At 40.8% G+C, this 20,725-nt stretch overlaps 1 protein-coding gene across 2 annotated transcripts in view; it reads left to right on the top strand.

Moving 5' to 3' along the window:
* The first annotated feature begins 852 nt into the window (after positions 1-852).
* Positions 853-20,725, top strand: part of NKD1 (NKD inhibitor of WNT signaling pathway 1) — a 94,871-nt gene continuing 74,998 nt past the window's right edge. The window contains exons 1-4 of one of the 2 annotated variants that reach the window (XM_030457777.1): positions 853-922; positions 1,063-1,213; positions 1,351-1,383; positions 1,580-1,737. In XM_030457777.1, coding sequence (XP_030313637.1) covers positions 1,189-1,213; positions 1,351-1,383; positions 1,580-1,737 — 216 coding nt within the window. In that variant the 5' untranslated portion in view covers positions 853-922; positions 1,063-1,188. Of the gene's footprint in view, positions 923-987; positions 1,214-1,350; positions 1,384-1,579; positions 1,738-20,725 lie in introns of those variants that run through there. The other variant, XM_008501302.2, reaches the window with a different exon arrangement.

The following is a 20,725-nucleotide window of genomic DNA, read 5'->3' as shown; positions in this document are numbered from 1 at the left end:
GGGGAGATTCTTTGTGTCTCATTTACTCCATTAATAATAATAATAATTCAAGAAAAAGCTGATAGTCGTTTTTCTCCTGCTGCCAACATTTTGAATCACTGAGAAAGGGTTCCGGATCTGACCCTGAAAACTGTTATGACATTACCAGTGACTTCAGTAGGATCTCTCTTGCACGGAGATGCCTTTGAAAAGCAGGACTAAGTCAATAGAACAACTGCTTTTCCAGACATGCTGCCTTCCTTCGCAACAGGACACTGCTAAGCAGGGACACGAGGGGTTTAGGACCGCTCCATCACCGCATCCCGGGGTGGTGGGAGGCAGTCTGGCAACATCACAAAAGGCGCGCAGCGTGTTCAGTGTCCGGATCCCTGAGGGGGTGGCCGAGAGGCACACACAGAGTGGCGGACAGGAGGGAGACCCACCGGCCCCGCGGAGGAGCTGCTTTTCCGCCAGTGGCGGGGCAAGGCCACCGCGGGCGCTCAGGGCGGCGCTGCCCAGTCGGGCGGCCCCCGTCGCCCCGACCCGGACCGGGCTGGGGCCGGCGGTGGCAGCAGCCCGGGCCCGGAGCCGGCGGCAGAAGCGTGGGGCGGAGCGGTCCGGCTCCGCGGGCGCGGTCGCCGCGGGCGGGCAGAGCGGCGCATTGTCTGCCGGCGCCCCGGGGCTGCGCGGGGAGCGGAGCGGGGGCGGCCCCGCCGCCCGTGCCTGGCTGGAAGTGAAACGCGCTCCGGCTGCTCCTTTTTATTTTTTGTTTCTTTCTTCCCTTCCCTTCCCTTTTTTTTTTTTTTTTTTTTTTTTTTTTTTTTTTTTTTTGGAGCCTCCAAAAGGCTTACTCTCTCCTTTCATCTGCCGCCGCGGCCCAATGGGAAGGCGGAGGCTGCCTGCAAGTGGTCTAATCTCAATGAGGTGTCAATCATGTTCCCCGGTGGGTGAAGTAAGGTCTTTTGTAACCGCCTCTGTCTTTGGGAAAGAGAGGAGAGAGGAGGAAGACTGGAGCGGAGAGGGGGACGCCGGACCGTACTGCAGGAGAGGAACCGAGGTTTGATCTCGCTCGTGCGTTTTCAGGGAGAAGCGGAGTACATGGATTTCTAAACACGCTGGGATTTTATATAGCTACAAAAATAACAACAAGCGAACCTGACCCTACTGAGAACAGTCAAATGAATCGTAATTACAGATCAATGCGGAGAGATGGGGAAACTTCACTCGAAACATGGTTAGTTCCTTTCACTTGCTACTTCCTTGGCCCCTTCCCCTTATTCGCATTTTACTCGGGTTGCTGTGATTTTATACTGTTGTCTAATGATCTTCCTTTATTATTTCCCCCCCACACGCTTCTTCGGATCTGCCTAGCTGCCGTTTGTAAACCCAGAGAAAGTCCAGAAGGTACGGTCGGTTTCTTAATGTTAGTAACTTTGATTGCCTTCCCCCCTCTCCGGGTGCCTGCCCCGTCCCCCTGCCCTCTTCCCCTCAACTTTCCGCCGCGGTTTGGGCTCTGCCCACCCCTGTCCCTGCTGTCCGCGGGGGTGGCCGCGGGGGCTCTGCAGGCGGCTCAGCGGCGGCATTGTCTCTTCTTTTCTAGGTGATAGTTTTGCGGTGAACGCCTCTCTGGCTCGCAGAGGGCTGGAGGACTGGATGGTGAAGCAGAAATACTCCGGAGGCAGCAGCAGCGGAGGCAGCAGCTCGGGACTCCAGCAGGGCTGCCAGCACCGGGCTGTGTGCAGGCTCTCCAGCGCCAGGGTATGTCAGCTCCCTCGCTGCCCCCACCCCTCGCCCCTGCTGTTGGAAATAGAAAAAAAACCAAAACAACAAAAGCTCTTTCTACATCCCTCTCTCCCTCCCAAGGGTTGGTTGTGCAAAGGAAGGGTTTTCTTTGCCCGATTGCTGCTCCAAGGGGCTGCCCCGTGGGTGGTTTCGTTGAGTCCTTTGATTAAGTTGAGAGCTTCAGGGCGAAGTTAGTGCTGGTACAAAAGCCAGAGGAGTAAGGAGACCTGGCCGCTGGTGTCTGGGCAGTAGGATTAGAACAAAACCCTTCACCAACAGGAACAAACTGAGAATCTCCTGAAAAACCCCAGCGCCCTGCCAGTGTGCGCATCTTGTGAACCCTGATTGGAGCACAAGTTCGTGACATTTTGGCAGAAGAATTCAGGAAAGGAGAAGTCCCCTAAGAGTGTACTCTTATTTGTTTGCTCTTTGCTAATAATGCGTGGCTGACTTTCTCCATAAGAGTTACTGCACATGTCACTTGTCCCGCTTGTTACCACACTGGTTTCTTTACACCCTTTCTCTTCCAGTCCTCCCGTATAAATCTGGGCTGGGGGAAATGTCTGTTATGGTTGGTTTTTGTTTTTGGTTTTGGTTTTTTTTGGGATGGGGGGGTTGTTTTGTGTTTTTAATATCTCTTTAAATAAAGGCTGACAGGAGGTAAACAAACTTAACAATTCTTATATATGGTGCTCATAGTGTTTCAGAGTATGATCCAGAGCTTATTGACGTTTACTGAAAGACTCCTATTGACTTCTGTGAGCTTTGGATCAAGCCCTGAAAGCTGCATCAGTGGAAAAGTAACCTGAGAGATGGTGAGATTGGAATCTGTGTTTCCCAGCAAGGAATGTGGCTCGGAAAGCACAAGCAGAGCAGGGTCACCAAAGCTCCTGTGGGCTCTTTGCTTTTTTTAGCCACCAGTTACATTGTCAGAAGCCTGGACTTCTCCTGTCTCAGGAGAAATAAAATCACTAGTGGATTTTAGGTGGGGTGTTGAAGCCTGTAGCAGATGTGTAAAATGAAGAAGCCAATTATGACCTTTTAGGTTTCACCAGTATTGTATTTAGAGGAAGAGTAATTGTTTGGGAGTCAGTAGAAGTAAGATGAAGGTGGTAAGATACTGATCTAGGAGTTTGTAATCAATTGATAAAGTCATGTTCATCTTGCAGGTGTGTGATTGGTTGCTGTGATTGTTATTGTGCTTTACTTGAAGACAATGTGACTAAAAGAAGTTCTCATTAACAGTGGTACTTACATGCATGATACAGACACAAAGAGTAAATCCACGAACTTTTAATTATTTTTAATTATTGGCGTTTTTGTGAGTCAGGCTTTTTGGATATATTCTACCTTTCACACACATGCTTTCCAGGAAGGAAGCTCAACTCACCCCACTAAAGATGGTTTTAAAATACAAGAGTTAAAACTCAAAATCTGACTTCACTTGTGTGAAATGTTTTTTCTCCCACAAAGTTTGCTTTCTGAAAAGAAAAAAAAAAATCTTTTGTCAAAGGTACTTTGCTATGCACAAAACTCTTCCAGTCCCATGAGGTCTTCTCAGCTGGAGTGACAGTAGAACAGCATTTCTCTTCTTATTCAAGGTGTCCTCCTCATAATAGCTCAGCAATTTGCAAACTATTACCTAAAAATTAGTCTATAATTTATTACATTATAAAACTGTGAATAGGTTTAAGTACATTTAAAAGCACTACTCCCATGAGGCTTTTTACTGTCATCCTGATAGAACTCTGACTGTTTGAAGATCTTTGCAATTTATTGACTAATATTGGGTAGTATCTGTATGCATAAATAGTTTGCCAATTGATTTAGTTTAATTGTCATCTTGTCACAGGCACACTGTGACAACTACATTAAAGTTCCTTTAAAATAAGAACTTTTGGTATCATGGAAATTTTGGCATTTCTAATCCTACATTGGAACCAGATGTGCCATATGTACAGTCTTTTTGACAAGGCTTGGGAGTCACAGCTATTGACTCTGAGATTTCATGACTGGTTGACTTCTGAGATTTCTTTGTTCTCCTCTATGCTATATCAAAATACAAAGTGATTTGTAGCCTAACCTGCTGGCAATTCATTCACCTCAAGATGTAGAAATAGTTGTCACTTCGACTGGTGGTCAGTTACATGGTATGGTGTTGTGGGACAGCTGTGTATTCCCCAATAATGTTGCACTTCAGTCAGCCAAGGGCTCTTGGTTCTCCTTACTACAGCATTCCTACTGAAACATTCAATTAATTTACAAGGCTCTTTGGAATGGTAGTTTTATTGTGTCACAGCTGAAACTTTGGCTTGTCATTAAAACATGTATTTTTTCCTGAAATAGGTTCTAATTGCTGCATTTGTGACTTATGGCAGAAAGAGTTAGATCAAACACTGATGAAAATATTTGCATTCAGAGAAGCATCCAGTTGAGTTTAAAAAAAAAAAAAGTTTCTAGAAATAATCTTCCTCCTAGGAATCCTTAACCAGAGTTTTGCTAATGGTGGTTTCATTAGTATGCAAGGCCTCTTTGGTGAAATCCAGAGTACTTCCAAAGGCCTGTGCATGGGAGAGGGGGAGCTCTCAGTTGTTTCCAACTCTGCAACTTCAAAGATGTGGATCATTTTGATTAGAAATTGAATGCAGGAGTGAAATTTGACTTACATTGCTCTCTGTAAGCCAAAAAATTCTGTGTTGGTTGTAGTTGGAAGGCTGTTTTCATCAAGAATAGAGATGCTGAATTGTTATGCTAAAGCTAGTCATCCAGGGCAGATGGCACTGAAGTCCAGGGGAATTAGTGGAGCATTTTACAAGATAAATGACTAATACAGTAAAGCAATAAAATTCCATTTATGTTCCTCTGTAGAAAAATTGAACTTGCAGTAGTTGTGGAGATGAGTTCTTTAAGTCAGTTCACTCAGGAGGTGTTGGGAACAAGTGGGATTCAAGACCTTTTCTGTTCCTGAAGTTTTGAGTTTCTTGGCTAGAGCAGTGTTCCTCAGCTGTTGTCACCCATGCCATGTCCCATCCATCCATGTCTCTGTCCCCAATTCACTGGAAGAACAACAATTAGTGTCCAGCTATTGCAGATGCATCAGTCACCTGAGAAGGATCTCACAGTAAATTGTTGGGTGAAAGCATGATCCAGGGGAAGGGAAATGTCTCAAATACACACCTCTAGTCTGTATACAGCTTTCTGCTCTGGGCTAAGAGCTCTGGTCTCATTAAACCATTGCCACCTGCCCAGCAGGGGCTGCTCTGCTCTAAGTGTTTTAATTACTGTTGGGCAGGGCTGCAGCCTTCTACAGGACTTAGAATTAAAGAAAAAAGGAATTTTGTTGTGTCCACGAAAAACATGGGGTCCAGATTCATCTTCTAGTTTCAAAGCTAATTGAAACCACTGGGCCTGTAAATCTGTTAAAGCAAGTGAATACACTTCTTTTGCTGCTTTATGAATGAGTTAACTTGTGCCCAGAAAGGTTTTCTGACACTGGATTACCCTGTAAAATTCTTAAGTTTAAATTTGTTCAACATATTTACTTTTACAAACTATTTTTGGAGATCAACATTGTTTGCAAATATTCATGTATGTATTTAACTGAGTAGTTCTGTGCTAGAGGGGAAAACATTAAATATGACATTTGCTTAGTTCAATTTACTTTTATCTTCAAAGCCATAAGAAATTTGACTGGTTTCTTGCATGTCTCATTGAGATCTCTGCTTGGGATTGGAAAAAAAAAAATCTCATCTTTTTAATTAAATTTCAAACCAGCTCACAGTGAGCCAAGTTGTAAGTAATCATTTTAGGTAATAGAAAAGACTTTAGCTTACCACTTCTGCTGGGCTCTGGTGCTTGTGATCCTCAAGTTCAACTCTAATTGCTATTAATTGGAGTTGAGTATCTGGTCTGGGAATAATACAGTATGAAATGCTGAGGCACATCACTGCTCCAGAGGTAGGGCTTGTTCTCCATTTGTTCTGTGCCTGTGACTGCCAGTGACATTAATGGGCATTCCTAGCATGGCTGAGAGGAGACTACACCACTTTAAACTTCACTGCTTCACTACCATGATCTTTCTTAAATTGTAAAAAACAGCAACTGCCCTTCCCAGTCCCCCACTGTTAAAAAGCACGGCGTGTGCATATAAATCTATGTAGCCTTACAGAAGATGCAGTCAGTTAGGCCATTCATGCAGAATGAAAATAAAAAACAGAAAAGAGATGTTTTAGTGGCCTGCCTATACTATGGCTAAAAGGCTGTTGAAGTGGAAGATTTAATTGTAGCACTAGTTTGGGTCATCTCATGGATAGAATGACGTTTGAAAGACTGCCACCTTATTGATATGGTGACAAAAGCAATTAAAATTTCTTTGGGTGCCATCATGTGTGACTGTTTGAAGCAATCTTTCAAACAGAAATATTTTCAAGTACCTTAATGTTGGTTTTGAAGAGGTGATTATTTCTATTGACTCTGAGGATTAAAAGAAACAGCAGACTGGATACTACAGTACTAGATATTGGTATGACTAAAAAATATTTTGATATACAAAATAACAGGGTTGGGCATTTAAGATAAAATTGCCAAACTTTATACTGAAAGACAAGCAGAATATTATTTAGTGTTGAAATTTGGTGCCAGCAAACCAAGATAATTTAATTAGTGGTGCACATTGTATATTTTGACAGCTTTGGTTTGGAAAAATTATAATATGAATATTAATGATCAAAGAGTCTCTGAAAGTATTAGTGCCATGGTGATGAGATTAGTGAATTGGCCAATACTGTAGCAGAAAGCTAGATTCCAAGGGAATTATCCTTGAATGATACCAGTTGGTGCAATTAAAAGCCACAATTCAGTTGCCATATGGAAAGTGTTAGGCATCCTTACATGGTTTCAAAGCTATGTGCCGGAGGTTAAATTGACATATGAAGAAAAGCATAAATTAAATATTTTGTGTTATGAAATTAAAAGTTGACTTTGCTTGAGCCATATGGAGGACGTGGATGGAAGGCAGTCTGTATTTCATCAGGGTTTGTTTTATAGGTGTTTCAGATTTAATGTGGTGCACTTTTAATTTGGCATGTTGATTGGAAAGTTGAATGGCTCATGAAGTTTCTGCAAACAATCTCGTAAAGTTACTTTTTTGATCTCTAACAACCCTCTTTCTCCCACCCCCTCTAGAGTGGAGTTACTTAGGTTGATGTTTGTAAGAAGCATATTCTGTGTAGTAGCTGGGTGAAATCTAAATGGTGCAAGCTATGTTTCTCTTGGCTTCGTGAAGCCTTCATTTTTCTGAATGAGGAGCCCTTGCTTATGGAGTATATTTTTTTCTGTAAATTAGGATGAAAAGTAACAATACTAAGTTATATTCTTTAATGACTTAAATGTAAATAATGTAGTCCAGACTTTACACTAAAACTTTGGTTATAACAAAAATAGGAAATTTGTAGCACATGGTTGCCGACAAATGGGAATGTTCTTTACAGCAGCAGTCATTAACAGAGAGGTTTTCTGTAGATTTTGTGAGATTTGTAATAAGACCCAGGAGGAGCTTGGCAAGTGGCTATTTGCAGGCCCCCTTCAGATGAAGATCTTAGTTGACTTTTATGGTTTCTTTTGAAATGGGTTATGAACAGAGGAATGAAAAGTCTCCTGAGTTTTGAAACTTTGTAAGAATTAGTTTTTCCAAAGCTGGAGAAATAATTCTTTGGTGATGATATTTAAATCAAAATGGAACATTGTTCCCTGTGCTGCAGATGTTGGCCTTTATAGAAATTCTTATGGATGGGTTTTGCTTCGTGAATGTCAGCATCAAAACCTGTTTGGAAAGTAAATGGAAGATGCTGAAACAGACAAAATACTTTTAAGTATTTTTTTGCAACTAAACCACTTTTCTACTGGTTACTCTGAGTACTTGGGAACTTTCAGACTATGTGATATATGTGACATGTATAGAGATATTTTAATGGAAAATGAGGTATAGTTTTAGTTCAAAGAATTAATGTGAAGAAATGGACAAATGGTCTTTCTCTGTGAATTTCTTTAGTCATATCTGCCAACACTGGCAGCAAAACGAAGCTTGTATGGACTTCTAGAGAGTAACTACAGCTATGGGAGACTGAGCTGGACTGTGTTTCACTCAAGAATTATTAACTAAGTTCCAAATGCAAAGTCTTCTTTGTGTCTGATTTCTGAGCCAGAGAAGTGTGTTTGTGTTGGAATATCTTATGACATTTGTCTTGCAGTGGTGGAACACCAGTGGTGGTAACTGTGGTGAAAGGGCTGTGCTGGCGCAGATACTTTTACTACTGTGTAATCTAAGAAAGAGGGGAAATTACTTGTATAGTTCAGCTATTGCCATCCTGGTCTCTCTGCAAGGGGTACAGCCTTTGTGCTGTGCATTTGCTTTTTTGTAAACTTCTGGATTTATTGTCATCAGAGCAACATGGCATGCTGTCAGGTATTTAATAAGGACCAGCCCTCACCTTGTCACAGGAGTTGGCATTCAAACAGGCTTGTGTCTGCAAGTAAGGAATCATCCAGATTCTTTAATACCTGTATGTATTTGTCTCACATGGCCTCACATATTATGTGCCTGTCATATGTGGGAAATACTTCTGTTTTAGTCATACAGAATCTAATTGAGGAAGTGGATTATGCAGTCTCTTGTTGGGAGGTCCTGTAACAGCTGTGAAATTGAGTACCACTGGCTTTGTTTGTGTGATGTGGCCTCTTGTATGTTATGGAGCATTGAAGGATCCTGTTGTTTTAGTCTATAAAATTTTTGGTGGAGTACATCCTTTTTGTGCCTCAGAAGACCAGACTGTGGCCACAGGAGCACGAAATGCCATCAATGAATGAGAAGCTCCTCAATGGCCAAGAAGAGCCCTGTAAAAATACACCTAAGAGATCCCAGCACACTAACCCCTTGGCAAGGATGAGTAAAGACCTTCTGGTTCCCTGGCTGGAACCAGGTCCCTGCCAAACACGAGAAGTTTTTCCTTAAATCTGAAACTGCCGTTAGTAAAACTTAACACTTGTTTGCAAGACCAAGGCAAGTAGTTTTCTTGCTTTTTGTCAAAGCTCCATGTTTGACAATTTTCTCCAATAACCCTTCTTGATCTGAAAATTCAGCGTAACTCTGAAGTCATTGAGCTTACTGTGATGTCTTGTTTATTCCTTGAAAAATGCCATCTACCAGTCTTGCTTTCAGTTGTAACAGATTTGGATTTAAATGCAGGCACTGGTCCCTTATAATTTGCAGTGTGAATCCCTTGAGAATTTGAGATTCTCCCTTAAAATGTGACAGGAGATCAGTTCTGTTTTGAGCAAAATTTGCAGCAGAGAACTTTTAAAGTGCCTGGAATTTTCAGCCATGTATCCTTGGGCTTCAAATGAACAGATGCAGGCAGTGTCTGTTGCTTTAGCTTAGAGTTGGATTGGCATGTGGTCACAACAGTCTATGCACTGTCCATCAAAAAATACTTTATGTTTTGTGATTAGGGTAGAATTTAATGCATTTTGGGGCATTACTGTGGCAGCTTTAAAGGGATTAAGTATATTGTGGTTCCTGTTAAAGTATAACATTGTGATTCAAGATCTGTGAAAGAAAATCATGCATGGGTGTTTGATCTTGGGGTGCAGCCACACATGCTGTGAGGCATAAAATAAGGGGATAGACTCAGTAGGGAAGTGACAGAACAAAGTACTGTCTTGCAGGAGAAATGGGATTTGGGAGCAGTCTCAGATCTTTTGATCCATACTCCGTGAATGATAAGTGGTATGGAGGTGACAGATTTGTCTTGGGGGAGGAAGGAGAAGGGTGGGTAGTGTGGTGCATAGCCCTCTGAGGTAGTTTGCTGCCTGATTCCTCAGAGGTTTGATAGCGATAGGTAAGGACTAAGCTGTTTCTTGTTGTCCTCTTTAAAATCTTTTATAATTCCAGGATGGTTAGTTCCAAGAGAGATAGGTAAAGAAGATAACAGCTGTAAAGCTAAGCCTTAAGTGTTAAATGCATATAAAGAACAAATGCTTTTTGGGGAGAGTGGGAATTTTCTCTTGAGCAGAGATTGCCCCAGTGCTGAGCTCCCAGAGTAACAAGCAGTCTCTGTATTGCATAAGATGGTGTGGTTAAGCCTGTATCAGTGTTCCTGTAATAAACTACTCTTTTTTGGAACAATAAATAAGAATTTTGCTTGTGAACTTTCCAAGTCTCTCTCTGCTCACATAGGGTACGTGTGTATAAACTACAGACGCTCATTCCCGTATAAAGAGAGAACATCAGAGTCTAGCAAACAGAGTATCTGTCATTCCAGCTGAGCAAAGGTCTAAGGCAATAACCCAAAATATCCTGGAAGAAATTCTAAAAAGCATTGAAGAAATCAATCGTCTGATCCTAGAGGAAGGTCTTTGATGTTACCCTGGTAAGTTTATACTGGGAGCCTGCCTATTTCTTTATGGTCAGCCCTAGACTTTCTATATGAAAAGTGGATCAAATGATTTCATATGCTTCTGCTTTAAAAAAAAGATGGTTGATAGTTTTCTGAAGTGTACACACTGTTAAAATGTAGATTGTGGCTTTTAGCCCAAGCCCAGGTGGGGAGGAAAGGCTTTTCAAAACAAGTACTTACAGAAAAATAAATAATACTCTGATATTTTCCCATGGAAAAAGTGTGCCTCGTTTAGCCATCCTGAATATTAAATTTTATTTTGAGGCTAAACTTCATAGGTTATCTCAGTTAAAGCCATTTTATTTATGCAAAGCTTATGTGCAAGGTCTTGTTCCTGATGTGGATAAGTATGTAAAAGGAATTTTTCAGAATACCATAAATAAATTATCTCTAAAGGTATATTTTTAACTAACTCAGTGCAGCTAGGTAGCTCTGTTTTTATCATCTTGAAAAATTCCTGAGTATTTCTCTGATATGTTTTGATGAAAAAGCCCTCCTGTAAAAGTGGGGAACTTCTCACTACTTTATAGTGGCTTTGTATTGGATTCTGTGCTGCATCAGTGGAAGATGTGCAAGAGGTACAAGTGGTGAGACCAATAGACTTTTTATCTAGCAGCTACATTGCTGGTGGAATGGCAATGTGTTTTCCCTGGCACATGCATCTGATGATCTGATCATTTTATGACAGGTCCACAAAGGTTTTTCTCAGTTGTGCTGCCACTTAAATTCACATTTGTAATTAGCAAGGTAATTTTGCAGACAGGTTTAAAAAGCATGTTTTGAGAGAGGCTATTCCCACAGCACAGTTTAATACACATTAAAATACTACATTTTTATAATTTTTATTGTATCTAATTATGTTGATTTGTTAAAGTCTTCCAGCACTGTCTTCCCCCCCCCCCCTCCTTCTACTGTCAGGCTGTCTTTAACTTTTTATTTATGACCAATAGGAAGCATACAAAATCTTTAGCTCTGTACTAATGCATAGTATACAAAAGTAAATGAGATCTCTTCCTGCCTAAGCTATTGTACAGGGCTTTTCTTTGAAAGGCAGTCACTCTTGGATGTGTTACACATCGTGATCATATGTAACAACAACAACAAAAAAAACCCAAACCAAAACACCAGCGTTTGGAAAGGAAGTATTCTATTCATTGGTGCCAAATAGACTCCATTGGCATTTGGTCATCAACCTTATCATGGCGCTCTTTTACAGATTTTACAATGCCATTTAGAAAAAAAAAGTATGAAATCAATTCCTGTGAGCAGTGTGTGATGAAAGTCAAAAGACACGTTGAGGTAGCTCTGTGTCCTTGGACATCTGCTCTTATCCAAGAGGGACTAAGTAGATGACAGCATGCAGGTGTTGCCCATGCTTAATCAGCAAACATACATCTGCTATTTAAACACAGAACAAACCCCAACTAGAACAGTTTACCCTTAATCTATGTACAACTCTGATTTTCCACATTTTGGAAACACAGCAACAAAAGACAGTGCAGTGGGAAGCCCCCTGGATTTGCCCATTAATGAATAACAGACAATGGGTATTGTCCTGTGGGAGTACCCAAAAGACTCTGAGGTCCTTTATTAGCTCTGCAACAGTAATCTGACCCCTCCTCATGGGTGTGTCTGGTGGCAACACCGACAGAACTGGTCTTAAAATATGAGAATTTCCCCACCACTGGGAAAAAGTTTTTCAAATACAGAATGGGATGGTTATGGTTAGACAAGAAAAATGCTAATTTCATGCCTTTAGGGGTGTGTTCTAAAGGACAGAGTCCTGGCCTGCTGTACTATCAGGAGTGTTTCCTAGTGCCAGCAGGAGCCCTGCCCAAAGACGAGGTGAAGCTCCCTTCTTCCACACTCTCAATTAACATGGGATGTATTAAAAATCTGCACTTAGTGTGTTTTGCTTACAATATCCACTGATACTAGGAATGGGTAACCAGTTCTGGCTTCAGTTAGAAACAGGCACAGAGTCTCTTTTCTGAGAGGTAGGTCAGTCTTAGAGACATGCCTGATCAAGGGGCTGCATTTGGCTTTACATTGTGTTGGCACAATTTATTGATGTCAGCGGGCCGGGTGCTAATAACTGATGGCAGAACCGGGCAGAGGGAAGTAGTAACTTGGCTGAAACAGCATCTTCAGATGTTCAGTCTGAAAATTGAGGGGGGAGGAAAGTGTGTGTTACCAGGACTTAGCAGCCCACAGCCAAGAATCTGTCTCCTCATGATAGTGGTAACAAACAGTGAGTATTTTGCCATAGCTGGCTGCATGCTGGCTGATGCTCTAAGGCTGTAAGATGCTGGTTTGCTGTGGCTCTTCCTGCAGACCGGTGCCTTCCTGCCCAGGCACAGCACCCAAGTTTGTCCTAGAGCAGGTGTTACCCTGACTTCACAAGCTCGTTGGGACTGTCTGCTTGTGTGTACAGAGGGTGAAGTGGTGCAGGCTTTGCCAGGCGCTCCTTTTGACTCGGTGCTATTGATCGGAGTTGAGGATCTAAAGGGTTACGTTGTTGCAGTTCCACAGGCGCCAATCCACTGGCACACCGCAGGTGATCTCCAGTGAATGTTGTTTAAAGCGCCTGTCCCACGGTTTCACAAATGTGCTCTGACCAGAGGATGTTTTTCTAACTTCAAAAGGCTTCTCAGGCTGGCTCGGTGCCTCACAGACTGAGTCCACAATTCCTCTTTGCTCGTGATGTGTTCTAACCATGTGTGATTTTTTTTTTTTTTCTTTTTGTATGTAATGTTTTCTTAAAGTGGCATTGACCTGTGTTGAAGTGAAACTTGCTCTTAAGCTTGTAAACACAAACTTGTCCTGTGGGCAGATTTCATCTTAACCTCATGGTTTGTTTGGTGGTTTTTGTTTTTTTTTTTTAAGAGCAAGAATAGACATCAAAAGAAGGAGTAATTTATAGGTTAAAATAATAATAAAAAATAAACTAGTAGCAGCCATTTGAGTTGCCCCATCTGGAGGCTTTTCCTTGAATATGAAGGTGTGGGTCCTTTGCTGGCTGTAAGGAGAAGAGCATATTTCCACCTTGACAGTGCTACTGTTACAGGTTACTTTGTCTTGACCTTATCAGCACTATATTAAAATTAACTTTTAGGATTATGTTTGTATGCATTTAAATACTAAAGGTTTCTTTGTCTTCTCTAGTACTTTTAAATACAGCTTTCTGAAGAAGATTATTTTCAGGTTAATGCAAAATACAGTTTTTTAATGCTGAGTATTAGGAATGACTGAGTCTTTGTGAGCCAAATTCTTTTACTGTTAAAGCCCATTAGTTCTCCATTACCTCTGCTGAGAGCAGAATTAGGCCCTGATATATCTCCTGAAGTGCACTAAGCTGTGTTAGCTGTGGCTGTGAATCTGGGAACATCTTGTTTCACTAATTTGCACTGGTGGGTGCTGGTTTTTGCAATGTTTTTGCATTCATTAAGGCTAGGAAAGGTGGTCTACTGTGTGGGTTTAAAGTCATCATTTTTATTTTACTGTTATTACCATTATGGCTCTTTTTCAGTATTTAAAAAAATCTAAACAAACCCTTTCTTCTGAGAAAATAATACCTTTCAAGCCAGACCACAATACTTTGTTTGCTGAGTGACTGAAAAGGATCATCTGCTGTGGGAATAACACATCATACTGCGAATGGCATGCCATGAGTGATACATCTCAGCTGTGCAATGAAGTTTCTCTTCTCATGAGTAACAACACTGCAATCTAGCACTTAATAATTAATCCAGCTTGCAGTGCAGCTTGATCACTAGCTCCTCATCCAGAAGAGATCCTGGAGAAGTTAGTGATCTCTAGGACTGAAGCCCTAGCAGCAAGCAACCTGTGCTACTCTGCCATCTCATGAACAGAAACCATCCCACCACATTTATTTTGGCCAGTTTTAAAGCAGGTGGCCAGGATGAATTCCTAGTTTCAAAGTCACAGCTGCTGCTTTGAAATTGTGTAAGAAGGGCTTTGGTTTCTTAACGCAAAATAACTGAGCTGCTGTTTGGTATTAGAGCATCATTATTCTGGGAAATGCACTCTTCAATTTAAAAATATCTCCTGTATGGAAGTTGAAAGTTTATACCTCATGATTCTAAGGGTGAAGAGCTGAAAAGGTTCCTTGTTTGACTGATGATTATAAATACTTAGGAACTGCTCAGTAATCTGACTGAATGGAATCTAAAGGTGGTGTTAAAAATCAAAAATAGTATTAGAAACAGAGTTACTTCAGGAATCTCATTTTTTGGTATTTAAATAAGTTCTGGAGGGGATTTTTTTGGTAACTGTAATTTGGTATTTTTCTCTTAACTGGATGTCTTTGTGGCAATTAGCCCCAAAATGTTGTGTTTGTCATTAGATCAGTTAAAAGACCAAGTGGGCTTTATGCCATCACAGAAATAATGTGATTAAGCAGAAGGAAATGTTCTGTTGCAAATCCTTGTTTCCTCACCTTGTAAAATTTTCTTTTAAAATGAGCCTTCTTGGGTGACTTTTTCAGTAGCATCAGCAACAGTGTCAGCAGAATGGTGAATTCATGTCACTGGAAGTATAAAGAGAATTCATGAAGGAGTTTGTGTTAAGCATAGTTTTCTTTTTTATAAAAAAAGGATTCTATTCACTGTGTTTTTTTCTTCTTTTGTATTCCTTGCCACCTTATGATATTATAATGTTTTTTGCCTACTTTCAAAATTCCATAGGTATATATTTATAAAAAAATGTCATGTAAGCTTTTTTCTAGTATAAGAGAAAGTACATTTTATGCAAGGTACACAGCATGGGGTTTTCTGGGCCATCAGGCTCATATGATCCTGTCTCACAATAAATATATCAAACAGGAATGAGCACAATGCAATTCCCTCAGACAGGGTGAAGATGCACTCTTAAGAAAGAAGGCAAGAAAGGGCTGGTTAGAGGACAGGCTAGACCTCTGAATGAAGACCTGAAAAAAGCAAACAGGCAGAGGCTGGAATGTTTCTTCAGCTTATGTAGACAGACTTGTTAAAGGATGCAAAGGGCAAAATGAGGATTCCTTTGGTATTGGGGAAGTAGTCAAAGAAGGAATGTACATCTTTACATTTACCTGCATAGGATGAATCAAAATCATTGACCAAGGGGAAAGGGTGAGAATGGGCATGTCAGAAGTACAGGGGGTATCTGGGCTGTGTCCTTCCTCCTTTTTGTTACAATCATGAAGTGATTTTTGTTTGTATTTTTATCTTGTGATAGTAATTACTATTAGCTTCCTTGTCTGTGGGAAACGGCATATTCTACTGTAGCACTTCTTAGATCTATCCATTAACAAGAGGTGTTAGACTAGATTTTTGATATGCAGGTATATATGGCAGAAAGATCCTTACCAAGTTGAAGTTCTGAAGAATGCTTCAGACACAGGAATACCATGAAATATTTGCACCTCTGGTGACAGGTTGTGCTAACTGGGCAGAGATTCATCATCTGAGATTAAAAGACTGGTCTGTGGGCTTGGATGTGAAGTTGGGAGGTGTTTGTGATATGAGTGATTTGAGATGGATGGCACTATGAATTTGTGGCTTAAGAATGAGATCCAGGAGCCCTGTATTCTAGTCTAGACTCTTTAGCTCTGTATCCTTTCTCAAGTTGCTCAACTGTGAAACTTCAAAGACCCAAGGTAGCGAAGCACCTGCTGTTCATTTAGTGTCATTTGTCTTCTCTTTGAAGTTTCATCTTTCCCCCTTCTTCATGGGTTTTACCCTTTTACCTACCTAGACTGTCGAGGCAGACAGAGGAATGTTTAAAGTTCATGAAGAACTTCAGTGCCAGCTGTACACTTAATTCATTGCTATGTTTTTATGAATAAGCCAGGTATTTATTAGCTACTTCCCTGGGAAAAGTAGGAAAACAAGAATGAAAAAGAATGTTTGAATTCCCCTTAGTGTTTTTATAATCCTCCTTTGCAAAAAACCCCAAACCTCTTACATTGTTTCTTCTTTTGCTCTAGAGTAATCTTCCTGAAATCCTTTTGGAAAGGGGCCTGTCTGAACTGCCCGGCTCTCGGCACAATCCAGTGGCCCAAGACGTCTAATTCTAAAAAGTTTGTATCAAAGCAGTTTTATTATATGGAGGGAAAAAAGAAAAGGAAAAAAAAAAAAAGACATTTTACATCCCCCTCACCCAAGCAAGAGCTTACGCAAGGTTAGAAGGTGCTGGAGGGGATGATTCTTTAATGTGTGAGCTGCATCTCCACTCCTTGTGGAGGTCTGTCAAAGGACACCTGCCTTCAAGTGATGTAACTCTACCTTGCTTTTGGTAATGCATATAAATTCAGTGCAAGGGTAGTAGCAATGTAGAGATGGAGAGTATGGATGGTATATAAATCATAATAAATAAATAATATTGGATGAGGAGAATGCCAGATTTCTACTGCTGTGACTGGATGAAATGGTCTGCATAGACACAACTAAAAGGCAAAGGAAAACTTTTTTAATAATTAGACTGAAGGAGGCTTTGCAGGGAGATGACCTTTTTCCTGGTGTTTGCTTCAATAATGAAATTACCCTTTCCTGAAGGTTATTCTTTAGAGCAGCAGAGTTTGTATATGAGTGAAATGCATGTCAAAATGTTTACAGTGATCTGAAGTGAAGTGGTGAGTCTAAGCAGTAGGCTTTTGTTTGGACTGGCTTTGTAATGGAGAGCCTTATAATGAGGGTGAACTGTGCTTCCTGTTCTAGTCGGTCTTTGTATTATTTGGAGCACAAAGTGGAGCAGGTTTTCAGGTTAATTAACACCTCTTCCCTCCTCCTGTGCTGGCAGCTATGTCTCACCCATGCTTATGTTTAGAAATGGTAACTGATGGTTAGTGATGGATACTCCCAAGCTTTTAAATTGTTGGCACTAGATGCACTGCTTCAAATGTCATTTGTTCTTTTAAACAATAGAGAGCACAGTTACATTTATGATGCTGAAGGTTCACTTATTGTCCTGTTAGCCTGGCAGCAGTGAGCACACCCCTACAGCTGTGCGTTTGCAGCCAGGAACATCCCAGCTTGTAACTTTCCCACTCCCCACTTTTAAATATGAAGAGAATTCAGACAAATTTTGCCTGTCTAAAGAGGATTTAATGGCATCTCACAGGACATTATTATATCGAAGGATGCTTTCTCTGAATATTGAATTGTAAGGATGGTTTCAATCTGGCAGCTGTGTGGTTTTGGAGAGTTCTGTCAGGCTAGCTGGAATCATTGTACTTTAGTCTATGTGTTTTATTCCCTTCCTCCCAGCCCCTTTGGATACTTAGTTTTCTTTTCCTGCTCTTGCCAACTTTTAACACTTTCTCATCAGTTGCCCCCTGCGTTTTTCTTTTCCCCTCAGTTCCTCAGGTCTCCATGCTGCATGTGTTAAACACTTCTATTTTAACAGCTTTTGCGTTTGCTTTAGTTTGATTTAAATGCTGTGTTGTTCATAAAGTAAATGGTGGTGGAGAAACAAAGAAACATTGTGGCCTAAGTAGCAGGGTGCACATTTGGGTGTGATTCAGCACCCTTCTGCCATCTTGCATTGGCCAGGACACCATGCTGTCACATTGGAGGTAAGTATGAACTATATGTATTGCTTAACCATACTGTACCCACTGTACAGATTACTAACCAAAAACTTCGGGTAATATGTTGTCTTTTTGGAGCTCAAAGAATGTCTTCTTACATCTCCTACTTCCTTACTTGCTTATTTGTGAGTGGAAATGTTGTTCTGAAAAGATGTTGGAGCATACCCCAGCTCATGAGCCAGATATGTTTTTAGGAAGAGGTGAGTGCAGAGACAGTGCTTGCTGCCTTCCCTAAGGTGGTGCAGAAATTGGGAACTGGGATTCAGTGAATCAGAGCCATCTCTGACAGCTCCCAGGGCAGTGCAGCTCTCAGCTGCTGCCTTGCTTATAGTGGACTATAGGGTCATAATACAGCCCACTGTGCTGCAGCAGAGAAGCAGTAAATTCATCCTTGGGAGCTGGTTTGTGTTGCCTAGAAAGGAAGAATTCCTCTGTAGGAATGTAATGCCTTCTCTCCAACTTCCCAGCTTCAGCAGTATATATGTCTTCCCCATTTTCATGCTGTGAGTTGAAGGTGGCCAATAAAGATGTATAATGGACTTCCTGTACAGACAAGGGTATGTGCAGTGTAGCATCCTATGAAGTTAACAGGGATTAAGGTGGATGACCACGTGAGCAAGGGAGGCATCCCATCAGGAAAAATGTCATGTTTCTATGTAACAACTAAAGCAATATTATCTACAGATTTTGAATCAAAGGCTTAAACAGCTAAACAAAGCTAATCCCCAAAGATGTGCTATTAATTTTATTTCCTGTGTGTGGAGCAAATATTATAGGAGTTTTGGAAAGCATTTGCCAGCCATTGTTAAGAGAAGAGTTGGAGCGTGAGCTATAAAGTTCTGATCTGGATTCAGACTTTCTCCATATTTGTGGTTTTGGTTTGAGCCTCTCTCTAGTTAGCAGGGATATAAATGTAAAATTTTACCCGAGTGGCTTGAGAGCTGTGTTGTGTTAGTCTAAGTCTGGCTTCTTCCAGTGCATCTTTATTTTGAAAATATTTCTTTCCACTGGAGTCAGATCTTTTCTTTTGCTGGGCAAACTCTGAATATTCTGGCAAATATTAGGCCTAGTAGAGCTGCAAATGTAAAGTGTTAATTGTCTATAAAAAATAGTGTTTCTTAGTCATAAATTCCAAGTAAAAACTCAAGTTTGTATGTACTTAAAGAGAAGAAAGTAAATGTCCTATCATGTTATCTTGTTAGGAAAGCTTTTTTTTTTTTTCCAGCTTTGATAGCTTGTTATATTTCATTGCTCAAACAACTGAAATTAATTAGCAGATGGGAAAAAGTTTAAACTGAATAATGAATATCCTTGGGTTTGGAGAGCCTTAAGTGAGAAAGATGAACATGAAGTATTAGATCCTGTAGTGAGCTAAACTTTTTTTAATTTTGAGCCTTAATGCAATTACAAGAACACCTCTCACTTTAGGTAAAAGAGCTGTCTGCTCAGATCTGTTAGGCATAGAGTGGGTGTTTAGGCCTCTCAATTTGAATTCTTGTCAGAAGACATAATTTATGGCTGGCAGTGAGAAATTGAACATGCATTGAGACATTGAATGTACTTTTGCCTGGGCTTTTACCCATTGTATCTCTAGCCTGGTGTGTGGTACTTAATGTAATTTCAGACTGGCTTCATTTTGAGCAAAGGCTGATAATGTGTGAACATGTGTGATGGTCCTGAGATGATGGCAAGCAAGCCCATCAAACACTGTCTGTTTTCAGAGTGGATTTTAGTGCTGACTTCTGTGGAGTTAGGCTCTGGAAGTCATAACTGTGTAGCAGAGAATATTACGGAAATGGGTATACAGGCATTCTCAAATTCTTGGCACTTTGTCATAAATTTAATCTATTTACATATTTCCTGTACCACTGTACAAACAAACCAGTGGGCAGAGTCCTGAAACCATTTTCTCAGGCAGAGTGCCAGTTGATACCAAAGAGGTCAGGATAGAAAATAATGGCTTGTTTAGAAGCAGTTGAATGTGACCTTCAGATAAATTCTCCTTCTTTTAGCTGACTTTCTGAACCCCTTATTAGGGAACTGTAGGAAACTTCAATGAGTTCAGGCTGCAGCCACAGCTGACTTGTCACTTGCTTTGTCCTGGTTCCATTTGCAGCATTGCAGGGGACATGGCTTCTTCAGAAACACACAGACCTACATCAGTGTTACTCTTCCCTCTTTCTCATTCCTCATTAATTTGCAAGTGCTCCTCTGTTAGCTGTGTTAGGTCTGAGGGTAAAAGCATCTGTGGGGAACAGATTCATGTTTCAGCACAGATGCTGAGGCCAGTCCAAGTCCAGTGGTGTTTTGGATGCATGCAGAGATCAGTCAAGCAATATGCAATATATGGTTCTCTGCCACCACTACAATAACCCCTTTTTCCCAGAGAAACCCCCAAAATAGATAGTGGGCAAGCTTGAAGAAATTCATAGTCCACTGAACTAAAATCACTGAAAGAGCAAATTATTTGCTGCTTGTCTACCTAGAGAAACTGATAAGAAGTATTCTTCCTACCGACACAGACAATAAAAGTACTTTTATTTATCAGTAATTTATGTGCTTACTTATACAGGCTTTTATTGTCATACAGAGTATTTGCACAGCAGCTCTTCTGGAATACCAATTGCAATCAGTTTCCATGTGTAAAGATGCATTGAATACTGCTGCAGCAATGTCTGAATGAGAATTTAGTTTATGTTTGACTTTTAAAGGTTATTTAGAACTGTGAGGGAGTAGGATTAGGAATAGCAACAGGGAAATTTAAGGAATATTGGGTGTTAAGATATGGTAGTGGAGGTCTGTTTGAATGCAAAATAATTCTTAGAAAATGGTACAGCTTTTGTTTTCTCTCAGAATTGCTCAAACTGCGCAGTTCACATCTCTGACTTTCTCAGGTATGTAATGGATCAGGGTCTTCAGAGTC

This window comes from Calypte anna, chromosome 11 (genome assembly GCF_003957555.1).
Source record: "Calypte anna isolate BGI_N300 chromosome 11, bCalAnn1_v1.p, whole genome shotgun sequence".
In the NCBI taxonomy this organism is placed as follows: Eukaryota; Metazoa; Chordata; class Aves; order Apodiformes; family Trochilidae; genus Calypte; species Calypte anna.
Note: the sequence above shows the minus strand (reverse complement) of the source record. Positions and strands in the feature narration are given on the sequence as shown.